Raw genomic sequence first — 26,355 nt, 5'->3', positions numbered from 1 at the left:
GAACTTTAGTGCACTTTGCACTCACTTTTCAGGGTCTTGGGGAGGGTTATTTTTCTAACTCTCACTATTTTCTAATAGTCCCAGCGACCCTCTACAAGGTCACATAGGTTTGGGGTCCATTCGTGGTTCGCATTCCACTTCTGGAGTATATGGTTTGTGTTGCCCCTATCCCTATGTTTCCCCATTGCATCCTATTGTAACTATACATTGTTTGCACTGTTTTCTAAGACTATACTGCATATTTTTGCTATGGTGTATATATATCTTGTGTATATTTCCTATCCTCTTACTGAGGGTACACTCTAAGATACTTTGGCATATTGTCATAAAAATAAAGTACCTTTATTTTTAGTATAACTGTGTATTGTGTTTTCTTATGATATTGTGCATATGACACTAAGTGGTACTGTAGTAGCTTCACACGTCTCCTAGTTCAGCCTGAGCTGCTTTGCTAAGCTACCATTATCTATCAGCCTAAGCTGCTAGACACCCTATACACTAATAAGGGATAACTGGGCCTGGTGCAAGGTGCAAGTACCCCTTGGTACTCACTACAAGCCAGTCCAGCCTCCTACAATATTGTCATAAAAATAAAGTACCTTTATTTTTAGTATAACTGTGTATTGTGTTTTCTTATGATATTGTGCAAGTGACACTTGTGGTACTGTAGTAGCTTCACACGTCTCCTAGTTCAGCCTAAGCTGCTCTGCTAAGCTACCATTATCTATCAGCCTAAGCTGCTAGACACCCTATACACTAATAAGGGATAACTGGGCCTGGTGCAAGGTGCAAGTACCCCTTGGTACTCACTACAAGCCAGTCCAGCCTCCTACAGTAAGTACAAGGGAGCCACAAGGCACCACCAAACTCACACTCTCAGCAGCGCAGGAGCGGCCGGGGGCAGAGTGCCAACACAAGTTCGGGCTACCAATGTTATTCATAGGAGGAGATGACTTTAAAAAAAGGGACTGAAGGCTCTGGCCTGGGGGCCTAAAGAGATCAACACACAGCTGCCCAGGTAGATTGAGATGACAGGGGTCATATAGACACCATTGGTCCAGATTCCCAAGGTCCAGGGGCTCCAGAGTAAGGGTGTCTTTTAGTATTGGAAACCGCTTACCAGGCAGGTCACGGTTGGGGGGAGTCCTCGGGTTTAAGGTGCAGGTGTCACTGTGGACTCTGGGTCAGAAGCGCTGGGGAACCTTCACTGGATTGGTGGGCCACTTGGACTTGAGCCGGGGGCGTCAGGTGTAGAGGTAGTTCCAGATGGCGTTTTGCAGTTCCTCAGGCAGACTTCTTCTTCTTTAGAGATGGCTTCTTCGGGACAGGTTCGCTGTCCAAGGGAGTTCTTGGTCTTTATCGAAGCAGGCCGTCCTCCCAGGGGTATGGAGTTTGCTGGCTGCAGGACAGTTGTCTTCTGGGTGCAGGATTCTTTGAAGGCTGCAGACAGGCCAGATAGGGCTGGGTCCAAGTAGGTTGTTGTCTTCAGTCTTCTCTTTCGGGCAACTTCTTAAATTGACAGGAATCTGAGTTCTAGGGTTCAGGGGTGCCACTGAAATACTGAATTTAGGGGTGTTACAGGGAGTGCCAGGTGGTAGCCAATGGGCTACTCACCTTTAGGGTGATTACACCCTTCTTATGACCACTTCCTTTGGGAAGTGGCATAGCCCTAACCGTATTGACCTAATTCTTTCGAACCAAGATGGAGGAATCTGAAAGGTAGTGTCCACTTCAGCTTGTCTGACTTAGGGAGGGGACTGGCATGAAGTGGGCTTTCCTCCTAATCTGCCTAATCTTCCATCCAGTCTTGCTGCCAAAAGTGGGGTCAGGAATTGGGGGTTGGTCTCCTCCACTATTTGGAGAGGCCTGGGTCACATTTCAAAGGCGGCAAGGCCTTTGAAACTTCCCGCCTTGGAATGTCCATCCTGCCTGGACGAGGTTTTATCACACTTGCCCAGAGCAGGCTTTTGTTTTGTGCCCTTGAGAGCGATGGATCTCACCATAGGGGACCAGAACTCTAAGGTGGCTGCACAGGTTTGCACCAGTCAGTGACCATGCTAGGAGTTGGTAGGTTTGTAGTTGGTAGGTTTGTAGTTTGGTCGGTGTAAATGCACCTTTAAGGTGCCCTTTGGGCATTAATAAATCCATCACTGGAGTCAGTGAGGGTTTATTTATACGAGATGTTTGATACCAAACATCCCTATCTTCAGTGAAGCCATCATGTAGCTGGGGAACTCGTAATGACCTGTATCCATCACATGTACTTAAAATGGCCTCCCTGGTCACTTGCTATGTCTGAGAATCGACAATGACATAACAGGGGCATACATGCTCATGTAGTTATGCACTGACATGCAATATAATGCAATACAATGGTAAAGCACCTTTTGAACTCTTCAAAGGTAGATCTGCTAACTGCAAGATATGTCCAGGTTGGATGACATGGGGTAAAGGTGTAAACAATAAAGATGTTGGTGACTGGAGACGTAAAGAAAGAAGACATCAAAATCACAGGGAACAGAATTCTGATAAAAGGAAACGTGTTGCAGATAAGAAAGTTGCTCTTGGGGATTTGGAAAAAATAAGAGCACCCGTAGGATGTCGGCCATGGTCAACATATTCTGAGGGGAGAAAAGTGGTGAAGTTATTTAAAAATACAATAAAGACAGAATATGGAAGAATTTGGAATTAAAGTTAAGTTGTAATGATCAAACCTCAAAGTGATTTGGCGCATGATCAACAAACTCGCACACGCAAAAACAAGGCAAATCAAAATGTTTCAATGAAATATGGGAAGCTACAACCAAGACTCTTGAGAGAACAAAGTGTGAGGATACATAAAACGCCAATGTACATGAAGAATTGTATATGCAGTGTACACGTTGGAATATTATTCTCATATAGCATTGAAGTTAGGATAAGTTATAGTTTGAGGAATTGTTTATACTTAGGCAATATCATAGGAGTGCACAGCTGTCAGGTCATCAATATTGCTCCTTCTCGGGACGGCTCTCCCTGAATGCAGGTCTGTGTGTGCACCTGGGTGTATAAGAGACTAGTGAGTGGACAATTGTGGTGCATAATTGAGGAATATGAATTGTTGCTCTTTCTCTATGTATATGTAGAGTCATTTCACACATCACGGATGGAGCTTCTTATTGCCTTAATATTTCATTTATCAGAATTCCATTATAAAATGTCATTTACTCAAATTACTGTGTTTGTCAGCCCTACATGTTTTTTTATGAATTTACTATATAAGCATTTGTGCAATTATTGATTCAGGTAATTGCCAATGATTTCTATCTGAAAGAACCACTTTTTGTTCATGTACCTCTGGATCTTTGGGGCAGGTTATGATCTCTCAAAGTGGGTCAGTGCCAGTCAGCTCTAATCTACCTTCCTGTGGGAGTGGCACTGCCCCTGGAGGGCCGTAGAAATCACCTTGTGAAGAGATCAGTCACTCATAATACATCCTTATTTGATGGCACTCAATTATTCTTTAAGTTGTCACTAAATATGAAGTCAATGCAGCTATGGAAAAAACCTTGGCAATTGTAAGGCTCAAGTTTTGCAATTAAAAGAGGACTGTAATAGCAAATATGCCAACCTTTCTCCTGGTCGGAGAACTTTTCTCTCTGTTGTTCAAAGGAAAAGTTACGAGTCCCAAAGGAAGCTTAACTGGGTTAGGACACTAGACATAAGCAGCGCGCGATCTATGGCGGGAGTGTTGATCATAGTCTGTGAAGGCAATAAGCATCGCAGAGGTTTGTGCTTTAGGTGCGCAGTATAGGCACTGTTCTTTCTGTTTTGGGTTGAAGTCTGATGGGAGCTATTTTTGGGGTATCTGGTCACCCCTAGTAGTATCTGTCAGGGGATCCCAGTGGAGTGATGTGGTGTTAGGTGAGATGGATCATAAGAATTCTGTATGAGTACTGAGTTCCACCGTAAAAAATGCATCAGGATTAGTAGTGGTTGTGTAATTTCTTTGAGAGGTGAGACTGACTTCTGGTTCTTTGAGGATGTGTGATCCAGAAGACCATAGCATTGAGGCTGAATATTAGGGAGTCAGATGAAGGAATGATGGAGCGATGTTCTCTGAAGAAGTAAGAGCCGGAGGTTAGATTCAGGAAGAGTGTAATATAAGTAGTAAGTAGGCTCCTGTGGAACCCTTGATCTTTGGGTGTGGAGGATGTAAGCACAAGTTGAACGCTTGATCTATGAGTGTGGTCTCTGAAGAAAACCATAACTGGGAGGACATTTGATCACTGGGTGTGGTCTGTGAAGGAGGGAAGCACCAGGAGGAAGTTTGATCAGTGGGTGTGGTCTGTGGAGGAAGTAAGAGCTGTAAGATGTTGGCTCTTTGAGTGTGGTCTCTAAAGGAAACCAGCACTGGGAGGACATTTGATAATTCGGGTGGTCTGTGGGTGGAGTAAGGACTGGAAAGACCTCTGCTCCATGAGTGTGATCTGTGAAGGAGGTAAGCACCATGAAGATGCTTGATCTATGGGTGCGGTCGGTGCAGGAAGTAAAGACTGGGAAGACATTTGATCAATAAGTATGTGGTATGGGGGAATTAAGCAGCAGTATAACTCTTGATCTGTGGTTGTGGTATGTAGAGAGTTAGGACAAGGAGGACACTTGACCATTGGGTGTGGTCTGTAAAAGAAGGAATTCCAAGTAGAACTTTCGATCAATAGATGTGGTCTGTGGAGGACACAAACACAAAGAGTAACACAGAGCATTGTGTAGTGCTGTGTTTTTGGTGCATTCTCTGCTGCTATGGTGATCGGTCCGGTTAAAAGGAGCCTGCAAGCTTGGAATGGGAGGCCAGTCGGGCTGAACCAGCAAGTGGCCTCAGCTCTCACGATGTTCAAGGATGTGGGGACATCTTGGGTCCTCTTCTTCACGGGCCAGGGGTGAAGGATGTAAAGGTGTCTTGAGTTGTCAGGTTTTCATCACCAGGTGCATTTGCAGTTGAGGGGGCCTGCAAACAGAGGCTTCAGGCGATGTCGTTTTGTCCACAGTGAGAAAGTCCAAGGTGGGCTTTGTCTCTGGGGGGCTGGGGGACCACGCTGGCACCATTGACCCACTTCAGCTTGGGATAGGTGGCACTGGTGCAGTGGTGCTTTCCGGTGTTGGGTTTGGTGGGCCAGAGTCCTCGCAGGTCTCTTGAGGTGCCTGCAAGATGCAGGGCAGCAGCTCCGTTACTCCACAGGAGATCCTGTGTCTTTGTTGAAGGCAGGCAGTCCTCCCAGGCTTTTGGAGACTTGATAGCTTGCAGGACATGATGACTTTGGTGCATTTCAGCTGGAACAACAGACAGGCTGGCAGGGCTGGTGCCAAGTCAGTTGCTTCTTCCACAGTCTTTGCTTTCGCGGCTCTTGAGTATCCTTCTTCATAAGCCAGCAGGAATCTGGTTTCCTGGTATCAGGGCTCCCCCAAATAGTTAACTTAGGGTCATATAGGTGAGTGTAGTGTAGTTGTCAATGTGCTACTTATCCATGGGGTCACTGCACCCCCTTTAAAACCACTTCCTGTGGGAAGTGGGCTTAATCCTGCCCCAGAGTTCCTAGTTCTGTCATCACCAAGATGGCAGACTTTCAAAAGTTGTGTCCACATCAGGCAGCTCACCTTAGGGTTGGGACTGACCTGAGAGGTGGACACACCTCTGTGACTACTAATTTATCCACCTGTCCAGCTGCCAAATGGGGTCTGGGGCAGGGGAGTCTGCACCCTCTCCTTTGAGGGAAGACGGATCTGTATACCAATGGCGGTGGGCTTCTTTCAAGCCCCGCCTTGAAATGCAAATTTACACATCATCCTCTAGGGAGGGGTGTGCTAACACCCCTACCAGAGCAAGCTTTGTTCCTGTCCACCCCAGACCAAAGGCAGAAACATGCCTGGTGGCGGCAGGATAGTTAGAACTAGTCAGCCAGCACACAGGTAAAAGGTAGGTTTTTCATGAGGCACCTCTAAGGTGCCCTCTGGGTGTTTGTATTAATAAATCCATGACTTGCATCAGTCAGGGTTTATTAATACGAGATGTTTGACACCAAACATCCCTATTTTCCAGTGAAGCTCTCATGGTCCTGAGGAACTCGTGTTGACCAGTGTCCAGCACATGTACTTAAAATGTGCTCTAGGTTCCAGTGGTACTATTACAAGGGTGCCAAAGTTATTGCCAATTGGGGAAGAGTTGCACAGTATTTACAGAAAGAGATCTGGCACTGGGGACCTGGACAGCAGGAACCCAGTGCACTTTCAGTCAAATTTCATCAATTACCAGGCAAAACGTGGGGGTGACCTTGTCAAAAAGAGGCACTTTCTTACCAGTGGTCAATCATCAATAGCTACAAATTGATAGCGATTCCTTATCAATCAGCTGGCACCAGCATGGGGGCTTGAGTCTCTGTGAAGTCTGACCAGTGCCTTCTCTCCTCCTAGGATCTGGCCGTGCAGGTGCAAGAGTCTCTGTCGAAGGCGAATCATGTGGCTCTGGAGACTTTCTCTAACATGAAGACTGTGCGGAGCTTCGCCAATGAGGATGGGGAGGCCTCGCGCTACGCCGAGAAGCTGCAGGAAACGTACCAGCTCAACAAGAAGGAGGCAGCGGCCTATGCAGGCTTCATGTGGACCAACAGTGTAAGTCTCAACTATGCCCGACTCCTGTGCACTAACAGTGTAAGGGGTTGCAGGATCTAACCTAAGCTTGCTTTATATCTACCAACAGTGTAAGGGCAGTGGTATCTCACCTATTCGGGCTTCATCAGCACCAGCAGTTTAAGGGCAGTGGTATCTCACCTATTCTGGCTTCATCAGCACCAGCAGTATTAGGGCAGTAGTATCCCTCCTATTCTGGTTTCATCAGCACCAGCAGTGTAAGGGCATGGGTATCTCACCTATTCTGGCTTCATCAGCACCAGCAGTGTAAGGGCATGGGTATCTCAACTATTCTGGCTTCATCAGCACCAGCATTATAAGGGCAGTGGTATCCCACCTATTCTAGCTTCACCAGCAGTGTAAGGGCAGTGGTATCTCACCTATTCCGGCTTCATCAGCACCAGCAGTGTAAGGGCAGTGGTATCTCAACTATTCTGGCTTCATCAGCACCAGCAGTTTAAGGGCAGTGGTATCCCACCTATTCCGGCTTCATCAGCACCAGCACTGAAAGGGCAGGGGTATCCCCCCTATTCTAGCTTCATCAGCACCAGCAGTGTAAGGGCAGTGGCATCCCACCTATTCTGGCTTCATCAGCACCAGCAGTTTAAGGAGCAGTGGTATCTCCCCTTTTCCGGCTCCATCAGCACCAGCAGTGTAAGGGCAGGGATATCTCACCTATTCTGGCTTCATCAGCACCAGCAGTGTAAGGGCAGTGGTATCCTACCTATTCTGGCTTCATCAGCACCAGCAGTATTAGGGCAGTAGTATCCCTCCTATTCTGGTTTCATCAGCACCAGCAGTGTAAGGGCATGGGTATCTCAACTATTCCGGCTTCATCAGCACCAGCATTATAAGGGCAGTGGTATCTCACCTATTCTGGCTTCATCAGCACCAGCAGTGTAAGGGCATTAGGGTTTCACAGAAGCTGACTTCTTATGGATCAACAGTGTATCTCTTTGTCACTCCCCTGGTTCCATTTGACTCCCAGTATGTGTGTTCATTACCTTTAGCCTCATGTTTGAGTGACTGACCTCTCAATGTGTGGAGATTTCCTGCATACCCGGCCTCCTCCTCAGTCGTGCTTATAAGATGATTCTGTTTTTTCTCCTCCGACCCCAGTTCTCAGGTCTGGCCCTCAAGGTGTGCATCTTGTACTATGGGGGGCGCCTAGTGGCTTCCGGAGCCGTCAGCGGGGGAGACCTGGTGGCCTTCGTCCTCTATGAGCTGCAGTTCACCACCGCGGTGGAGGTGAGTGCCAAGCAAGTCAACTAACTCCCTGTGTAAAAAGTTACAGTTTCTAACACTGAAGCAAGACGCTCAGTGCATGAGATGGGAGTGAGAGAGGTCCCTGCAGGATACACAATGCGGAAGTAACCTTATATGTACTCCATGAGATGGGAAGTGAGAGAGATCCCTGCAGGATACACAATGCAGAAGTAACCTTATATGTACTTCATGAGATGGGAGTGAGAGAGGTCCCTGCAGGATACACAATGCAGAAGTAACCTTATATGAACTCCATGAGATGGGGAGTGAGAGAGGTCCCTGCAGGATACCCAATGCGGAAGTAACCTTATATGTACTCCATGAGATGGGGAGTAAGAGAGGTCCCTGCAGCATACACAATGCTGAAGTAACCTTATATGTACTCCATGAGATGGGGCGTGAGAGAGGTCCCTGCAGGTTACACAATGCTTAAGTAACCTTATATGAACTCCATGAGATGGGAAGTGAGAGAGGTCCCTGCAGGATACACAATGCTGAAGTAACCTTATATGTACTCCATGAGATGGGAAGTGAGAGAGGTCCCTGCCGGATACCCAATGCTGAAGTAACCTTCTACGTACTCCATGAGATGGGGAGTGAGAGAGGTCCCTGCAGGATACACAATGCTGAAGTAACCTTATATGTGCTCCATGAGATGGGAAGTGAGAGAGGTCCCTGCAGGATACACAATGCTGAAGTAACCTTATATGAACTCCATGAGATGGGAAGTGAGAGAGGGCACTGCAGGTTACACAATGCGGAAGTAACTTTATATGTACTCCATGAGATGGGAGTGAGAGAGGTCCCTGCAGGATACACAATGCTGAAGTAACCTTATATGAACTCCATGAGATGGGCAGTGAGAGAGGTCCCTGCAGGATACACAATGCGGAAGTAACTTTATATGAACTCCGTGAGATGGGAATGAGAGAGGTCCCTGCAGGATACACAATGCGGAAGTAACCTTATATGTACTCCATGAAATGGGAAGTGAGAGAGGTCCCTGCAGGATACACAATGCTGAAGTAACCTTATATGAACTCCATGAGATGGGGAGTGAGAGAGGTCCCTGCAGGATACACAATGCTGAAGTAACCTTATATGTACTCCATGAGATAGGAAGTGAGCGAGCTCCCTGCAGGATACACAATGCTGAAGTAACCTTATATGTACTCCATGAGATGGGGAGGGAGAGAGGTCCCTGCAGGATACACAATACTGAAGTACCCTTATATGAACTCCATGAGATGGGAAGTGAGAGAGGTCCCTGCATGATACACAATGCTGAAGTAACCTTATATGTACTCCATGAGATGGGAAGTGAGAGAGGTCCCTGCAGGATACACAATTCTGAAGTAACCTTATATGTACTCCATGAGATGGGAAGTGAGAGAGGTCCCTGCAGGATACACAATGCTGAAGTAACCTTATATGTACTCCATGAGATGGGAAGTGAGAGAGGTCCCTGCAGGGTACACAATGCAGAAGTAACGTTATATGAACTCCATGGGATGGGAAGTGAGAGAGGTCCCTGCAGGATACACAATGCTGAAGTAACCTTATATGTACTCCATGAGATGGGAAGTGAGAGAGGTCCCTGCAGGATACACAATGCTGAAGTAACCTTATATGAACTCCATGAGATGGGGCTGAAGTAACCCTATATGTACTCCATGAGATGGGAAGTGAGAGACCTCCCTGCAGGATACACAATGCTGATGTAACCTTATATGTACTCCATGAGATTGGAAGTGAGAGAGCTCCCTGCAGGATAATCAATGCCGAAGTAACCTTAAATGTACTCCATGAGATGGGGAGTGAGAGAGGTTCCTGCAGGATACCCAATGCTGAAGTAACCTTATATGTACCCCATGAAATGGGAGTGAGAGTGGTCCCTGCAGGATACACAATGCGGAAGTAACCTTAAATGTACTCCATGAGATGGGAAGTGAGAGAGGTCCCTGCAGGATACACAATGCGGAAGTAACCTTATATGTACTCCATGAGATGGGAAGTGAGAGAGGTCCCTGCAGGATACACAATGCGGAAGTAACCTTATATGAACTCCATGAGATGGGAAATGAGAGAGGTCCCTGCAGGATACACAATGCGGAAGTAACTTTATATGTACTCCATGAGATGGGAAGTGAGAGAGGGCCCTGCAGGATACACAGTGCTGAAGTAACCTTCTACGTACTCCATGAGATGGGGAGTGAGAGAGGGCCCTGCAGGATACACAGTGCTGAAGTAACCTTATATGAACTCCATGAGATGGGAAGTGAGAGAGGTCCCTGCAGGATACACAATGCTGAAGTAACCTTATATGTACTCCATGAGATGGGAAGTGAGAGAGGGCCCTGCAGGATACACAGTGCTGAAGTAACCTTATATGAACTCCATGAGATGGGAAATGAGAGAGGTCCCTGCAGGATACACAATGCGGAAGTAACTTTATATGTACTCCATGAGATGGGAAGTGAGAGAGGGCCCTGCAGGATACACAGTGCTGAAGTAACCTTATATGAACTCCATGAGATGGGAAGTGAGAGAGGTCCCTGCAGGATACACAATGCTGAAGTAAGCTTATATGTACTCCATGAGATGGGAAGTGTGATGTGCCCCCGCAGGCAAATGCATCAAGTGTGTGAAATGTGTAACAGGACAATCCCCTGCTGCACGTGCATGAACTGCATGAAAAAGGCAGCAGGGGAGACCACCACTGGTAGGTACAGGAACTGCATGAAATGGGCAGCAGGATAGACCCCCACTGGTAGATACATGAACTGCATGAAATAGGCAGCAGGAGACATCCACTAGTAGAAACATGAAATGGCCAACAGGAGAGACCCCCACTGGTATATACAAGAACTGTGTGAAATGGGCAGCAGGAGAGACCCCCACTGGTAGATACATGAACTGCATGAAATGGACAGCAGGAGAGACCCCCACTGGTAGATACATGAACTGCATGAAATAGGCAGCAGGAGACATCCACTAGTAGAAACATGAAATGGCCAACAGGAGAGACCCCCACTGGTATATACAAGAACTGTGTGAAATGGGCAGCAGGAGAGACCCCCACTGGTAGATACATGAACTGCAGAAAAAGGGCAGCAGAAGAGACCAGCACCGGTAGATACAGGAACTGCATGAAATGGGCAGCAAGAGAGATCCCCACTGGTAGATATGTCAACTGCATGAAATAGGCAGCAGGAGAGACCCCACTGGTAGATACATGAACTGCATAAAATAGGCAGCAGGAGACATCTACTGCTAGAAACATGAAATAGCCACCAGGAGAGACCCCCCCCTCCCACTGGTATATACAAGAACTGTGTGAAATGGGCAGCAGGGGAGCCCCCCACTGGTAGATACAGGAACTTCATGAAATGGGCAACAGGAGAGACCCCCACTGGTAGATACATGAACTACATGAAAAGGGCAGCAGAAGAGACCAGCACTGGTAGATACAGGAACTGCATGAAATGGGCAGCAAGAGAGATCCCCACTGGTAAATATGTCAACTGCATGAAATAGGCAGCAGGAGAGACCCCCACTGGTAGATACATGAACTGCATAAAATAGGCAGCAGGAGGCATCTACTGCTAGAAACATGAAATAGCCACCAGGAGAGACCCCCCACTGGTATATACAAGAACTGTGTGAAATGGGCAGCAGGAGAGCCCCCCACTGGTAGATACAGGAACTTCATGAAATGGGCAACAGGAGAGACCCCCACTGGTAGATACATGAACTGCATGAAAAGGGCAGCAGAAGAGACCGCCACTGTTAGATACAGGAACTGCATGAAATGGGCAGCAGGAGAGAACCCCACTGGTAGATACAGGACCTGCAGAAAATAGGCAGCAGGATAGACCCCCACTGGTAGATATGAAATGCATGAAATGGGCAGCAGGAGAGCCCCCCACTGGTAGATACATGAACTGCATGAAACCGGCATCAGAAGAGACCCCTACTGGTAGATACATGAACTGCATGAAATGGGCAGCAGGAGAGACAGCCACTGGTAGATACAGGAACTGCAGGAAATGGGCAGCATGAGAGACACTCTTGTGCCGAACAGAGATAGATGACACCACAACACTCCTGTGCTGTTCAGAGATAGATGACACCACAGCACTCCTGAGATAGACACAACCACAGTGCTGTCGTGCACGGCAGAGATAGATGACCCCACAGCACTCCTGAGATAGACACAACCACAGTGCTGCTGTGCAGCTCAGAGATAGATGACCCCACAGCACTCCTGAGATAGACACTTCCACAGTGCTGCTGTGCAGTTCAGAGATATATGAAAGCACAAGTTTCCAGTCCCACTTAGAGATAAAGGCTATCAGAGTCATCTTGTGCTGCACTCCAGAGGCAGACACAACCACAGCACTCCTGTGGACTTCAGAGATAGATGACCCCCAAAACACTCCTGAGATAGACACAACCACAGCACTTCTGTGCACTTCAGAGATAGATGACCCCACAGCACCCCTAAGATAGACACAACCACAGTGCTGCTGTGCAGCTTAGCAATAGATGACACCACATCACTCCTTAGATAGACACAACCACAGTCTCCTGTGCAGCTCAGAGATAGATGACCCCACAGCACTCCTGAGATAGGCACAACCACAGCGCGCCTGTGCACTTCAGAGATAGATGACCCACAGCACTCCTGAGATGGACACAACCACAGCGCGCCTGTGCACTTCAGAGATAGATGACCCCACATCACTCCTGAAAAAGACACCACCACAGTGCTGCTGTGCAGCTCAGTGATGGATGACACCACAGGTCTGCTGTCCCACTTAGAGATAGATGCTACTACAGTCATCTTCTGGAGCACTCCAAAGGTAGACACAGCCACAGCACTCCTGTGTCACTCAGAGATAGTTGACCCCACAGCACACCTGAGATAGACACAACCACAGTGCTGCTGTGCACTTCAGCGACAGATGGCACCACAGCACTTCTGTGCAGCTCAGAGATAGAGGACACCACAGGTCTGCTGTCCCACTTAGAGATAGACGCTACTACAGTCATCGTGTGCAGCACTCCAGAGGTAGACACAGCCACAGCACTCCTGTGGCACTCTGAGATAACGACACCACAACATTCCTGTGCTGCACATAGGCATAGTACACAGCATATGTGTGTAGATAAGCAACACCTGCCTCCGTATCTGCTCTATGCTGTAGAAATCACAGGGCCAGTGCCTCTCACATGTGGCTGTCCACAGTCTTGGGCCGTAGGTCTGTGCCCCAGGGTAGCATGTGTGTCAGAGTGTAGGAGGTCTGGTGAGTTACTCACATTCTCCCTTGCACACCGTGGGGTAGGTACTGCTCAGGATGTACCCGGATGTGAAAGGAGCTGTTGGGGCCTCTGAGAAGATCTTCGAGTACATGGACCGCAAGCCGCAGATGGCATCACCAGGCACTCATGCTCCAGAGACCATCAGCGGTCATGTGACCTTCGACAATGTGACCTTCTCCTACCCCAGCCAGCCGGACACACCGGTACTCAAGGTAAGAGATGGACTCAGTGTTGGTGGCCAACCGTACCTGGGCACACAGGGGTGGGCGGATATTTCACAACTTTATGGCCCTTTCTCTTGATCCTGCTTCTGTCCTTCATGAGGGTGGAATCCACCAGTCACCTGAGGTGTCTTCATTCCACACAGTCCCGTAGTCAGATCATTTATCACCGCAACCGGGGCATTGCCCACCTTGGACCATGAGGTCTGTACAGTACCCTACATCCAGCACCCCATGCCTACAACAAAAACTCAGGAATGCGTTATCCAACCTCATTCCCTTTACCTAATCCTCCAAAACTGATAACACCTACCTTGGTGACTTGAACCTCCTGGATTCTGCAAACACCAAATCTGAGCTGCACCCTTCTAAGATGCAGAACTTGCAGGAAGGTGGTTAGAGTCTCCAGTGCTCCCAAGCCCTTGCACAACAGGGGGTATTCAGTGCCATCGACACCTTCTTGCAGTTCTGTTGCTTATCACACACAGGGAAGCAACAGATCTGCAGCTCAACCAGAACCCTTGTTTCAGCCTTTAGTCTGCTGGGGACACTGCAGGAGAGTCTTGGCACGTGGTCTACTCGCCAGAAAAGCAGAAACACTTGTGGTCCTGGTAAGCCCTCCACCCACAATGTATGTTGTCATCACCATCTGGACACAGGGTGCTGTCGGGGGCCGGTGTTACTGCACCACCGGTGCTGCAGGAGACAGGTACGCGGACTCCGAAGGCAGCAAGCTGTGGCTGATACTGCTGGCACCAGCCCCACAAGCACGATGCAATCACAGGGGGCACCCAGTGCTGACTTTTCAGAACTGGCACCGGCTGTACAGAGGCAGAAGCCTGAGACCCTGGGCTGGGCCGCGCACTTAGAAGGTTACAGCGCCTGCTGAGTCCAACCAGATCTAACAGGTATTTTACTTTATCCAACTCAGGCGGGGTCAGGGGGGGCTGACAGCCTGAGCTGTCTCGAAAATAAAACAAGTTCGTAAACAACGGGTCATTTTAAAACTCTAGACCAGCGGTTCCCAACCTTTTGACTTCTGTGGACCCCCACTTTATCATTACTCCAAACCGGGGAGCCCCCCACTGAGTCTTTACTGAAAGTTGGGGACCTAATCTGTTAATTTATTTAATTTTCTAAGCAGTTGCGAACCCCTTGAGGGGGCTTTGCGGACCCCAGGTTGGGAACCACTGCTTTAGACAGTCTAGGACTGTCCCAAAAGCTTAAGTGAAGGGCCCCTTGAAAGGTTGGGGCACAGTACCAGAGCCCATATGCCCATGCCTTAGGACGTCTCTGACCTCCCTGGTACGGAAGCCATATTGGAGCACCTGTCGCTGCCTGTCCTCTAGGAGGCGCACTGAGGCCTATGGCTCGCATCTGTACAGACTATATGGTAGCAAGAGAGAGAGGGGGGGTCAGAGGGGTGTGGGGTAACGGCCTGAGCTGCCGCCCTCGGAGCTCGGGGAACCCGGCTCGAGTCTCGGCGTCAGCTCAGCACCCTGCGAATCTGAGTGAATCACTTAGGGCCTGATTTGGATTTCAGCAGACGGGTTGCTCTGTCACAACGGTGATGGATATCCCGTCCGCCATAGTATAAATCCCATACGAAATAATGGGATTTATAGTATAAATCCCATAGAAAATAATGGGATTTATATTTCGGCGGAGGGGATATGTAACCCATCCACTGATATCTAAAGTAGGCTCTTAATTTCCACTTGCCCACAATTCAGCGCCTTGAGACTTCAGGAGTGATTTGCCGCACTTTACAAATCCTGGATGTATTTATTCCTGGATTTACATATGTGAAGAGTTTTCTTACGACTTGACTACATGTGTAAAAGAATGAGGGTCCGCGCCACACAACGAACCCTCAGCTCCGGAGTTTGCACCCTCTGACCCTGTTTAGAAGGAGCTGGAGACAAGCAGAAGACTTCCCTCAGTGCCTTAGCTGGACCAGCCGAGGAAGCAGAAGTCTTCCCTCAGTGCCCTAGCTGAACCAGCCGAGGAAGCAGAAGACGTCCCTCAGTGCCCTAGCTGGACCAGCTGAGGAAGCAGAAGACTGCCATCAGTGCCCTAGCTGAACCAGCCGAGGAAGCAGACGTCTGCCCTCAGAGCCCTAGCTGGACCAGCTGAGGAAGCAGAAGACGTCCCTCAGAGCCCTGCCCTCAGTGCCCCAGCTGGACCAGCCGAGGAAGCAGAAGACTGCCCTCAGAGCCCTAGCTGGACCAGCAGAGGAAGCAGAAGACTGCCCTCGGTGCCCTAGCTGGACCAGCTGAGGAAGCAGAAGACGTCCCTCAGAGCCCTGCCCTCAGTGCCCCAGCTGGACCAGCCGAGGAAGCAGAAGAGTGCCCTCAGTGCCCTAGCTGGACCAGCCGAGGAAGCAGAAGAGTGCCCTCGGTGCCCTAGCTGGACCAGCTGAGGAAGCAGAAGACTTCCCCCAGAGCCCTAGCTGAACCAGCCGAGGAAGCAGAAGACTGCCCTCGGTGCCCTAGCTGGACCAGCTGAGGAAGCAGAAGTCTTCCCTCAGTGCCCTAGCTGAACCAGCCGAGGAAGCAGAAGACTGCCCTCGGTGCCCTAGCTGGACCAGCTGAGGAAGCAGAAGACTGCCCTCAGAGCCCTAGCTGGACCAGCCGAGGAAGCAGAAGACTTCCCTCAGTGCCCTAGCTGGACCAGCTGAGGAAGCAGAAGACTTCCCTCAGAGCCCTAGCTGGACCAGCCGAGGAAGCAGAAGACTGCCCTCAGTGCCCTAGCTGGATCAGCCGAGGAAGCAGAAGACTGCCCTCGGAGCCCTAGCTGGATCAGCCGAGGAAGCAGAAGACGTCCCTCAGAGCCCTGCCCTCAGTGCCCCAGCTGGACTAGCTGAGGAAGCAGAAGACTGCCCTCAGTGTCCTAGCTGGACCAGCCGAGGAAGCAGAAGAGTGCCCTCGGTGCCCTAGCTGGACCAGCTGAGGAAGCAGAAGACTGCCCTCAGTGCCCTAGCTGGACCAGCCGAGGAAGCAGAAGACTTCCCTCAGAGCCCTGCCCTCAGAGCCCTAGCTGGACCAGCCGAGGAAGCAGAAGACTGCCCTCAGAGCCCTGCCCTCAGAGCCCTAGCTGGACCAGCCGAGGAAGCAGAAGACTGCCCTCAGAGCCCTAGCTGGACCAGCCGAGGAAGCAGAAGACTGCCCTCGGTGCCCTAGCTGGACCAGCTGAGGAAGCAGAAGACGTCCCTCAGTGCCCTAGCTGGACCAGCCGAGGAAGCAGAAGACTTCCCTCAGAGCCCTAGCTGGACCAGCTGAGGAAGCAGAAGAGTGCCCTCAGTGCCCTAGTTGGACCAGCCGAGGAAGCAGAAAACTGCCCTCAGTGACCTAGCTGGACCAGCCGAGGAAGCAGAAGGCTGACCTCAGTGCCCTAGCTGGACCAGCTGAGGAAGCAGAAGACTGCCCTCAGAGCCCTAGCTGGACCAGTCGAGGAAGCAGAAGAGTGCCCTCAGAGCCCTAGCTGGATCAGCTGAGGAAGCAGAAGAGTGCCCTCAGAGCCCTAGCTGGACCAGCCGAGGAAGCAGAAGACTTCCCTCAGAGCCCTAGCTGGACCAGCTGAGGAAGCAGAAGACTGCCTTCAGAGCCCTGCCCTCAGTGCCCTAGCTAGACCAGCTGAGGAAGCAGAAGACTGCCCCCAGAGCCCTAGCTGGACCAGCCGAGGAAGCAGAAGACTGCCCTCAGAGCCCTAGCTGGACCAGCCGAGGAAGCAGAAGAGTGCCCTCAGTGCCCTAGCTGGACCAGCTGAGGAAGCAGAAGACTTCCCCCAGAGCCCTAGCTGGACCAGCCGAGGAAGCAGAAGACTGCCTTTAGAGCCCTAGCTGGACTAGCTGAGGAAGCAGAAGACTCCCCTCGGTGCCCTAGCTGGACCAGCCGAGGAAGCAGAAGACTGCCCTTGGTGCCCTAGCTGGACCAGCTGAGGAAGCAGAAGACTTCCCTCAGAGCCCTAGCTGGACCAGCCGAGGAAGCAGAAGACTGCCCTCGGTGCCCTAGCTGAACCAGCCGAGGAAGCAGAAGACTTCCCTCAGAGCCCTAGCTGGACCAGCCGAGGAAGCAGAAGACTTCCCTCAGAGCCCTAGCTCGACCAGCCGAGGAAGCAGAAGACTGCCCTCGGTGCCCTAGCTGAACCAGCCGAGGAAGCAGAAGACTTCCCTCAGAGCCCTAGCTCGACCAGCCGAGGAAGCAGAAGACTTCCCTCAGAGCCCTAGCTCGACCAGCCGAGGAAGCAGAAGACTGCCCTCAGAGCCCTAGCTGGACCAGCCGAGGAAGCAGAAGCCTGCCCTCAGTGCCCTAGACTGCCCTCAGAGCCCTAGCTGGACCAGCCGAGGAAGCAGAAGACTGCCCTCAGAGCCCCAGCTGGACCAGCTGAGGAAGCAGAAGACTGCCCTCATGCACTAGCTGGACCAGCCGAGGAAGCAGAAGAGTGCCCTCAGTGCCCTAGCTGGACCAGCTGAGGAAGCAGAAGACTGCCCTCAGTGCCCTGCCCTCAGTGCCCTAGCTGGACCAGCCGAGGAAGCAGAAGACTTCCCTCAGAGCCCTAGCTGGATCAGCCGAGGAACCAGAAGACTGCCCTCAGAGTCCTAGCTGGACCAGCTGAGGAAGCAGAAGACTGCCCTCAGAGCCCTAGCTGGACCAGCTGAGGAAGCAGAAGAGTGCCCTCAGAGCCCTAGCTGGACCAGCTGAGGAAGCAGAAGACTGCCCTCAGAGCCCTAGCTGGACCAGCCGAGGAAGCAGAAGACTTCCCTCAGAGCCCTAATTGGACCAGCCGAGGAACCAGAAGACTGCCCTCAGAGCCCTAGCTGGACCAGCTGAGGAAGCAGAAGACTGCCCTCAGAGCCCTAGCTGGACCAGCCGAGGAAGCAGAAGACTGTCCTCAGAGCCCTAGCTGGACCAGCCGAGGAAGCAGAAGAGTGCCCTCAGAGCCATAGCTGAACCAGCCAAGGAAGCAGAAGACTTCCCTCAGAGCCCTAGCTCGACCAGCTGAGGAAGCAGAAGACTTCCCTCAGAGCCTTAGCTCGACCGGCCGAGGAAGCAGAAGACTGCCCTCAGAGCCCTAGCTGGACCAGCCGAGGAAGCAGAAGCCTGCCCTCAGTGCCCTAGACTGCCCTCAGATTCCTAGCTGTACCAGCCGAGGAACCAGAAGACTGCCCTCGGTGCCCTAGCTGGACCAGCTGAGGAAGCCGAAGAGTGCCCTCAGTGCCCTATCTGGACCAGCTGAGGAAGCGGAAGACTGCCATCAGTGCCCTGCCCTCAGTGCCCTAGCTGGATCAGCCGAGGAAGCAGAAGACTTCCCTCAGAGCCCTAGCTGGACCTGCCGAGGAAGCAGAAGACTGCCCTCAGAGCCCTAGCTGGACCAGCTGAGGAAGCAGAAGACTGCCCTCAGAGCCCCAGCTGGACCAGCTGAGGAAGCAGAAGACTGCCTCTGAGCCCTAGCTGGACCAGCCGAGGAAGCAGAAGACTGCCCTCAGAGCCCTAGCTGGACCAGCCGAGGAAGCAGAAGAGTGCCCTCAGAGCCCTAGCTGAACCAGCCGAGGAAGCAGAAGACTTCCCTCAGAGCCCTAGCTCGACCAGCCGAGGAAGCAGAAGACTGCCCTCAGAGCCCTAGCTGGACCAGCCGAGGAAGCAGAAGCCTGCCCTCAGAGGCCTAGCTCGACCAGCCGAGGAAGCAGAAGACGTCCCTCAGAGCCCTAGCTGGACCAGCCGAGGAAGGAGAAGACTGCCCTCGGTGCCCTAGCTGGACCAGCTGAGGAAGCAGAAGACGTCCCTCAGAGCCCTGCCCTCAGTGCCCCAGCTGGACCAGCCGAGGAAGCAGAAGACTGCCCTCAGAGCCCCAGCTGGACCAGCTGAGGAAGCAGAAGACTGCCCTCAGAGCCCTAGCTGGACCAGCCAAGGAAGCAGAAGACTGCCCTCAGAGCCCTAGCTGGACCAGCTGAGGAAGCAGAAGACTACCCTCAGAGCCCTAGCTGGACCAGCCGAGGAACTAGAAGACTGCCCTCAGAACCCTAGCTGGAGAAGCCGAGGAAGCAGAAGACTGCCCTCAGTGCCCTAGTTGGACCAGCTGAGGAAGCAGAAGAGTGCCCTCAGTGCCCTAGCTGGACCAGCCGAGGAAGCAGAAGACTGCCCTCAGTGCCCTAGCTGGACCAGCTGAGGAAGCAAAAGACGTCCCTCAGATCCCTGCCCTCAGTGCCCCAGCTGGACCAGCCGAGGAAGCAGAAGAGTGCCCTCAGTGCCCTAGCAGGACCAGCCGAGGAAGCACAAGACTGCCCTCAGAGCCTTAGCTGGACCAGCAGAGGAAGCAGAAGACTGCCCTCAGTGCCCTGCCCTCAGAGCCCCAGCTGGACCAGCTGAGGAAGCAGAAGACTGCCCTCAGAGCCCTAGCTGGACCAGCTGAGGAAGCAGAAGACTGCCCTCAGAGCCCTAGCTGGACCAGCCGAGGAAGCAGAAGACTGCCCTCAGAGCCCTAGCTGGACCAGCCGAGGAAGCAGAAGACTGCCCTCAGTGCCCTAGTTGGACCAGCCGAGGAAGCAGAAGAGTGCCCTCAGTGCCCTAGCTGGACTAGCTGAGGAAGCAGAAGACTGCCCTCAGAGCCCTAGCTGGACCAGCTGAGGAAGCAGAAGACTGCCCTCAGAGCCCTAGCTGGACCAGCTGAGGAAGCAGAAGATGTCCCTCAGAGCCCTGCCCTCAGTGCCCCAGCTGGACCAGCCGAGGAAGCAGAAGACTGCCCTCAGAGCCCTAGCTGGACCAGCCGAGGAAGCAGAAGACTGCCCTCAGAGCCCTAGCTGGACCAGCAGAGGAAGCAGAAGACTGCCCTCGGTGCCCTAGCTGGACCAGCTGAGGAAGCACAAGACGTCCCTCAGAGCCCTGCCCTCAGTGCCCCAGCTTGACCAGCCGAGGAAGCAGAAGACTGCCCTCAGTGCCCTAGCTGGACCAGCCGAGGAAGCAGAAGACTGCCCTCGGTGCCCTAGCTGGACCAGCTGAGGAAGCAGAAGACTTCCCTCAGAGCCCTAGCTGGACCAGCTGAGGAAGCAGAAGACTGCCCTCGGAGCCCTAGCTGGACCAGCCGAGGAAGCAGAAGACTGCCCTCAGAGCCCTAGCTGGACCAGCCGGGGAAGCAGAAGACTTCCCTCAGTGCCCTAGCTGGACCAGCTGAGGAAGCAGAAGACTTCCCTCAGAGCCCTAGCTGGACCAGCCGAGGAAGCAGAAGACTGCCCTCAGTGCCCTAGCTGGATCAGCCGAGGAAGCAGAAGACTGCCCTCGGAGCCCTAGCTGGATCAGCAGAGGAAGCAGAAGACGTCCCTCAGAGCCCTGCCCTCAGTGCCCCAGCTGGACTAGCTGAGGAAGCAGAAGACTGCCCTCAGTGTCCTAGCTGGACCAGCCGAGGAAGCAGAAGAGTGCCCTCGGTGCCCTAGCTGGACCATCTGAGGAAGCAGAAGAGTGCCCTCAGAGCCCTAGCTGGACCAGCCGAGGAAGCAGAAGACTTCCCTCAGAGCCCTAGCTGGACCAGCTGAGGAAGCAGAAGACTGCCTTCAGAGCCCTGCCCTCAGTGCCCTAGCTAGACCAGCTGAGGAAGCAGAAGACTGCCCTCAGAGCCCTAGCTGGACCAGCCGAGGAAGCAGAAGACTGCCCTCAGAGCCCTAGCTGGACCAGCCGAGGAAGCAGAAGAGTGCCCTCAGTGCCCTAGCTGGACCAGCTGAGGAAGCAGAAGACTTCCCCCAGAGCCCTAGCTGGACCAGCCGAGGAAGCAGAAGACTGCCCTCAGAGCCCTAGCTGGACTAGCTGAGGAAGCAGAAGACTCCCCTCGGTGCCCTAGCTGGACCAGCCGAGGAAGCAGAAGACTGCCCTCGGTGCCCTAGCTGGACCAGCTGAGGAAGCAGAAGACTTCCCTCAGAGCCCTAGCTGGACCAGCCGAGGAAGCAGAAGACTGCCCTCGGTGCCCTAGCTGAACCAGCCGAGGCAGCAGAAGACTTCACTCAGAGCAGTAGCTCGACCAGCCGAGGAAGCAGAAGACTTCCCTCAGAGCCCTAGCTCGACCAGCCGAGGAAGCAGAAGACTGCCCTCAGAGCCCTAGCTGGACCAGCCGAGGAAGCAGAAGCCTGCCCTCAGTGCCCTAGACTGCCCTCAGAGCCCTGGCTGGACCAGCCGAGGAAGCAGAAGACTGCCCTCATGCACTAGCTGGACCAGCCGAGGAAGCAGAAGAGTGCCCTCAGTGCCCTAGCTGGACCAGCTGAGGAAGCAGAAGACTGCCCTCAGTGCCCTGCCCTCAGTGCCCTAGCTGGACCAGCCGAGGAAGCAGAAGACTTCCCTCAGAGCCCTAGCTGGATCAGCCGAGGAACCAGAAGACTGCCCTCAGAGCCCTAGCTGGACCAGCTGAGGAAGCAGAAGACTGCCCTCAGAGCCCTAGCTGGACCAGCTGAGGAAGCAGAAGAGTGCCCTCAGAGCCCTAGCTGGACCAGCTGAGGAAGCAGAAGAGTGCCCTCAGAGCCCTAGCTGGACCAGCCGAGGAAGCAGAAGACTTCCCTCAGAGCCCTAGCTGGACCAGCCGAGGAACCAGAAGACTGCCCTCAGAGCCCTAGCTGGACCAGCCGAGGAAGCAGAAGACTGCCCTCAGAGCCCTAGCTGGACCAGCCGAGGAAGCAGAAGACTGCCCTCAGAGCCCTAGCTGGACCAGCCGAGGAAGCAGAAGAGTGCCCTCAGTGCCCTAGCTGGACCAGCCGAGGAAGCAGAAGACTTCCCCCAGAGCCCTAGCTGGACCAGCCGAGGAAGCAGAAGACTGCCCTCAGAGCCCTAGCTCGACCAGCCGAGGAAGCAGAAGACTGCCCTCAGAGCCCTAGCTGGAACAGCCGAGGAAGCAGAAGCCTGCCCTCAGTGCCCTAGACTGCCCTCAGAGCCCTAGCTGGACCAGCCGAGGAAGCAGAAGACTTCCCTCAGAGCCTTAGCTCGACCAGCCGAGGAAGCAGAAGACTGCACTCAGAGCCATAGCTGGACCAGCCGAGGAAGCAGAAGCCTGCCCTCAGTGCCCTAGACTGCCCTCAGAGCCCTAGCTGGACCAGCCGAGGAAGCAGAAGACTGCCCTCAGAGCCCCAGCTGGACCAGCCGAGGAAGCAGAAGCCTGCCCTCAGTGCCCCAGACTGCCCTCAGAGCCCTAGCTGGACCAGCCGAGGAAGCAGAAGACTGCCCTCAGAGCCCTAGCTGGACCAGCTGATGCCATCTCTTCTTACAGGTAAACACCTGGGGCCATATGTACGAACACATTTTCCCATAGACACAAGATGGGTAAAACCCTTTGCTACTTCTGGCCCCTGCTGCTAACTGAAGGAAAGGTTTATGTCGGCAGTTGGTTAATCGCCAGTGTAAATGCTGTTTGGGCGACAGTATGGGCTTTAATTGATGGGGTCACTTTAAGCTTCATGGTGGGGGACACATGTTTAGACATATGCAGAGGAGATGTAAGGGTGACTTCTGGGGTGTGTTCTTTTAACCGGCAAATAAAAATGTCCCCTCGGTGCAGACTTTCTGCTGTTGTATCTTGGTAGCACTTGTTTCATCTTAAAAGGGACAAATTGTGTGTAATTCATTTGTTAAATAATGACTACATATACACAGCACTTTTGTTATAGGCTGGGAAGAGGGACACCATAGCACCGTCAATACACCTCACCAGCCTCCAGGGCGCCAACCAGGATTCAATTCTGCGACTTTGTTTAACTAACATTTATTTTCACTTAAGGTATTTTCTTTATTTTACAGACAGTTACCTAAAAAATAAATAGTTACAGATTATTTTGCCCTTTGTGCACATCTTTGACCCCCGAGGCTCACTGAACCCCACCTCATGGCACTCAGTCTCACAGTTGCAATTCTTGGTTTTTTCATGCACTTACGCCACCGTTCACATGGCAGCTGACTTGTGTCCCAGAAGCAAGTCGGATAGCATACTCTGTGCACCTTACCGGAGTGCTACTCTGTAGGCAACCATCTAACTGAGGGAGCATCTCTTTCTCAGAGCATCTATGACACCACCTTTGAAATAGGATCCCAGCTCCCCCCAACCATCTAACTCAGGGAGCATCTCTGTCTCAGAGCATCTATGACACCACCTTTGAGATAGGATTCCAGCTCCCCCCAACCATCTAACTGAGGGAGCATCTCTTTCTTAGAGCATCTATGACACCACCTTTGAAATAGGATTCTAGCTCCCCCCCAACCATCTAACTGAGGGAGCATCTCTTTCTCAGTGCATCTATGACACCACCTTTGAAATAGGATTCCAGCTCCCCCAACCATCTAACTGAAGGAGCATCTCTTTCTCAGAGCATCTATAACACCACCTTTGAGATAGGATTCCATTCTCCCCCCAACCATCTAACTGAGGGAGCATCTCTTTCTCAGAGCATCTATGACACAACCTTTGAGATAGGTTTCCAGCTCCCCCAACCATCTAACTGAGGGAACATCTCTTTCTCAGAGCATCTATGACACCACCTTTGAGATAGGATCCCAGCTCCCACCAACCATCTAACTGAAGGAGCATCTCTTTCTTAGAGCATCTATGACACCACCTTTGAAATAGGATTCCAGCTCCAACAACCATCTAACTGCGGGAGCATCTCTTTCTCAGTGCATCTATGACACCACCTTTGAAATAGGATCCCAGCTCCCCCCAACCATCTAACTGAGGAAGCATCTCTGTCTCAGAGCATCTATGACACCACCTTTGAGATAGGATTCCAGCTCCCCCCCACCATCTAACTGAGGGAGCATCTCTTTCTCAGAGCATCTATGACACAACCTTTGAGATAGGTTTCCAGCTCCCCCAACCATCTAACTGAGGGAGCATCTCTTTCTCAGAGCATCTATGACACCACCTTTGAGATAGGATCCCAGCTCCCACCAACCATCTAACTGAAGGAGCATCTCTTTCTTAGAGCATCTATGACACCACCTTTGAGATGGGATCCCAGCTCCCCCCAACCATCCAAATGAAGGAGCATCTCTTTCTTAGAGCATCTATGACACCACCTTTGAGACAGGATCCCAGCTCCCCCCCAACCATCTAACTGAGTGGGCATCTCTTTCTCAGTGCATCTATGACACCACCATTGAAATAGGATCCCAGCTCCCACCAACCATCTAACTGAAGGAGCATCTCTTTCTTAGAGCATCTATGACACCACCTTTGAAATAGGATCCCAGCTCCCCCCAACCATCTAACCGAGGGAGCATCTCTTTCTCAGTGCATCTATGACAACACCTTTGAAATAGGATTCCAACTCCCCCAACCATCTAACTGAAGGAGCATCTCTTTCTCTGTGCATCTATGGTTTGGACACCACCTTTGAAATAGGATCCTAGCTCCCCCCAACCATCTAACTGAGGAGCATCTCTTTCTCAGTGCATCCATGACACCACCTTTGAGATAGGATCCCAGCTGCCCCCGTCCATCTAACTGAGGGAGCATCTCTTTCTCAGTGCATCTATGATACCACCTTTGAAATAGGATTCCAGCTCCCCCCAACCATCTAACTGAAGGAGCATCTCTGTCTCAGTGCATCTATGACACCACCTTTGAAATGGGATCCCAGCTCCCCCCAACCATCTAACTGAGGGGGCATCTCTTTCTCTGTGCATCTATGCTTTGGACACCACCTTTGAGATAGGATTGCAGCTCCACCAACCATCTAACTGAGTGAGCATCTCTTTCTCAGTGCATCTATGACACCACCTTTGAGATAGGATTCCAGCTACCCCCAAACATCTAACTGAGAGAGCATCTCTTTCTTAGAGCAATCTATGCCACCACCTTTGAAATGGGATTCCAGCTCCCCAACCATCTAATTGAGGGAGCATCTCTTTCTCAGTGCATCTAAGACACCACCTTTGAAATAGGATCCCAGCTCCCCCCAACCATCTAACTGAAGGAGCATCTCTTTCTCAGTGCATCTATGACACCACCTTTGAGATAGGATCCCAGCTCCCCCCAACCATCTAACTGAGGGAGCATCTCTTTCGTAGAGCATCTATGACACCACCTTTGAGATGGGATCCCAGCTCCCCCCAACCATCCAAATGAAGGAGCATCTCTTTCTTAGAGCATCTATGACACCACCTTTGAGACAGGATTCCAGCTCCCCCCAACCATCTAACTGAGGGAGCATCTCTTTCTCAGTGCATCTATGACACCGCCTTTGAGATAGGATTCCAGCTCCCGCCAACCATCTAACTGAGGGAGCATCTCTTTCTTAGAGTATCTATGACACCACCTTTGAAATAGGATCCCAGCTCCCCCCAACTATCTAACTGAGGGAGCATCTCTTTCTCAGTGCATCTATGACATCACCTTTGAAATAGGATCCCAGCTCCCCCCAACCATCTAACTGAGGGAGCATCTCTTTCTCAGGGCATCTATGACACCACCTTTGAGACAGGATCCCAGCTCCCGCCAACCATCTAACTGAGGGAGCATCTCTTTCTCAGTGCATGTATGACACCACCTTTGAGATAAGATTCCAGCTCCCCCCAACCATCTAATTGAGGGAGCATCTCTTTCTTAGAGCAATCTATGACACCACCTTTGAAGTAGGATTCCAGCTCCCCCCAACCATCTAACTGAAGGAGCATCTCTGTCCCAGTGCATCTAAGACACCACCTTTGAAATGGGATCCCAGCTCCCCCCAACCATCTAACTGAGGGGGCATCTCTTTCTCTGTGCATCTATGGTTTGGACACCACCTTTGAAATAGGATCCCAGCTCCTCCCAACCATCTAAATGAAAGAGCATCTCTTTCTCAGTGCATCTATGACGCCACCTTTGAAATAGGATCCCAGCTCCCCCCAACCATCTAACTGAAAGAGCATCTCTT

General features: G+C 51.8%; 1 protein-coding gene across 1 annotated transcript in view; it reads left to right on the top strand.

Annotated features, from left to right (window-relative positions):
• The window catches only part of TAP1 (transporter 1, ATP binding cassette subfamily B member), a 204,680-nt gene that overhangs the window by 128,952 nt on the left and 49,373 nt on the right, over positions 1-26,355 (top strand). Inside the window, exons 6-8 of the mRNA XM_069241937.1 lie at positions 6,448-6,645; positions 7,783-7,911; positions 13,278-13,466. Of these exons, the coding sequence (XP_069098038.1) occupies positions 6,448-6,645; positions 7,783-7,911; positions 13,278-13,466 (516 nt within the window). The remainder of the gene's footprint in view (positions 1-6,447; positions 6,646-7,782; positions 7,912-13,277; positions 13,467-26,355) is intronic.

The sequence above is a fragment of the Pleurodeles waltl genome, chromosome 6 (assembly GCF_031143425.1).
Source record: "Pleurodeles waltl isolate 20211129_DDA chromosome 6, aPleWal1.hap1.20221129, whole genome shotgun sequence".
NCBI lineage: Eukaryota > Metazoa > Chordata > Amphibia > Caudata > Salamandridae > Pleurodeles > Pleurodeles waltl.
This window is presented reverse-complemented; position numbering and strand designations above follow the sequence as displayed.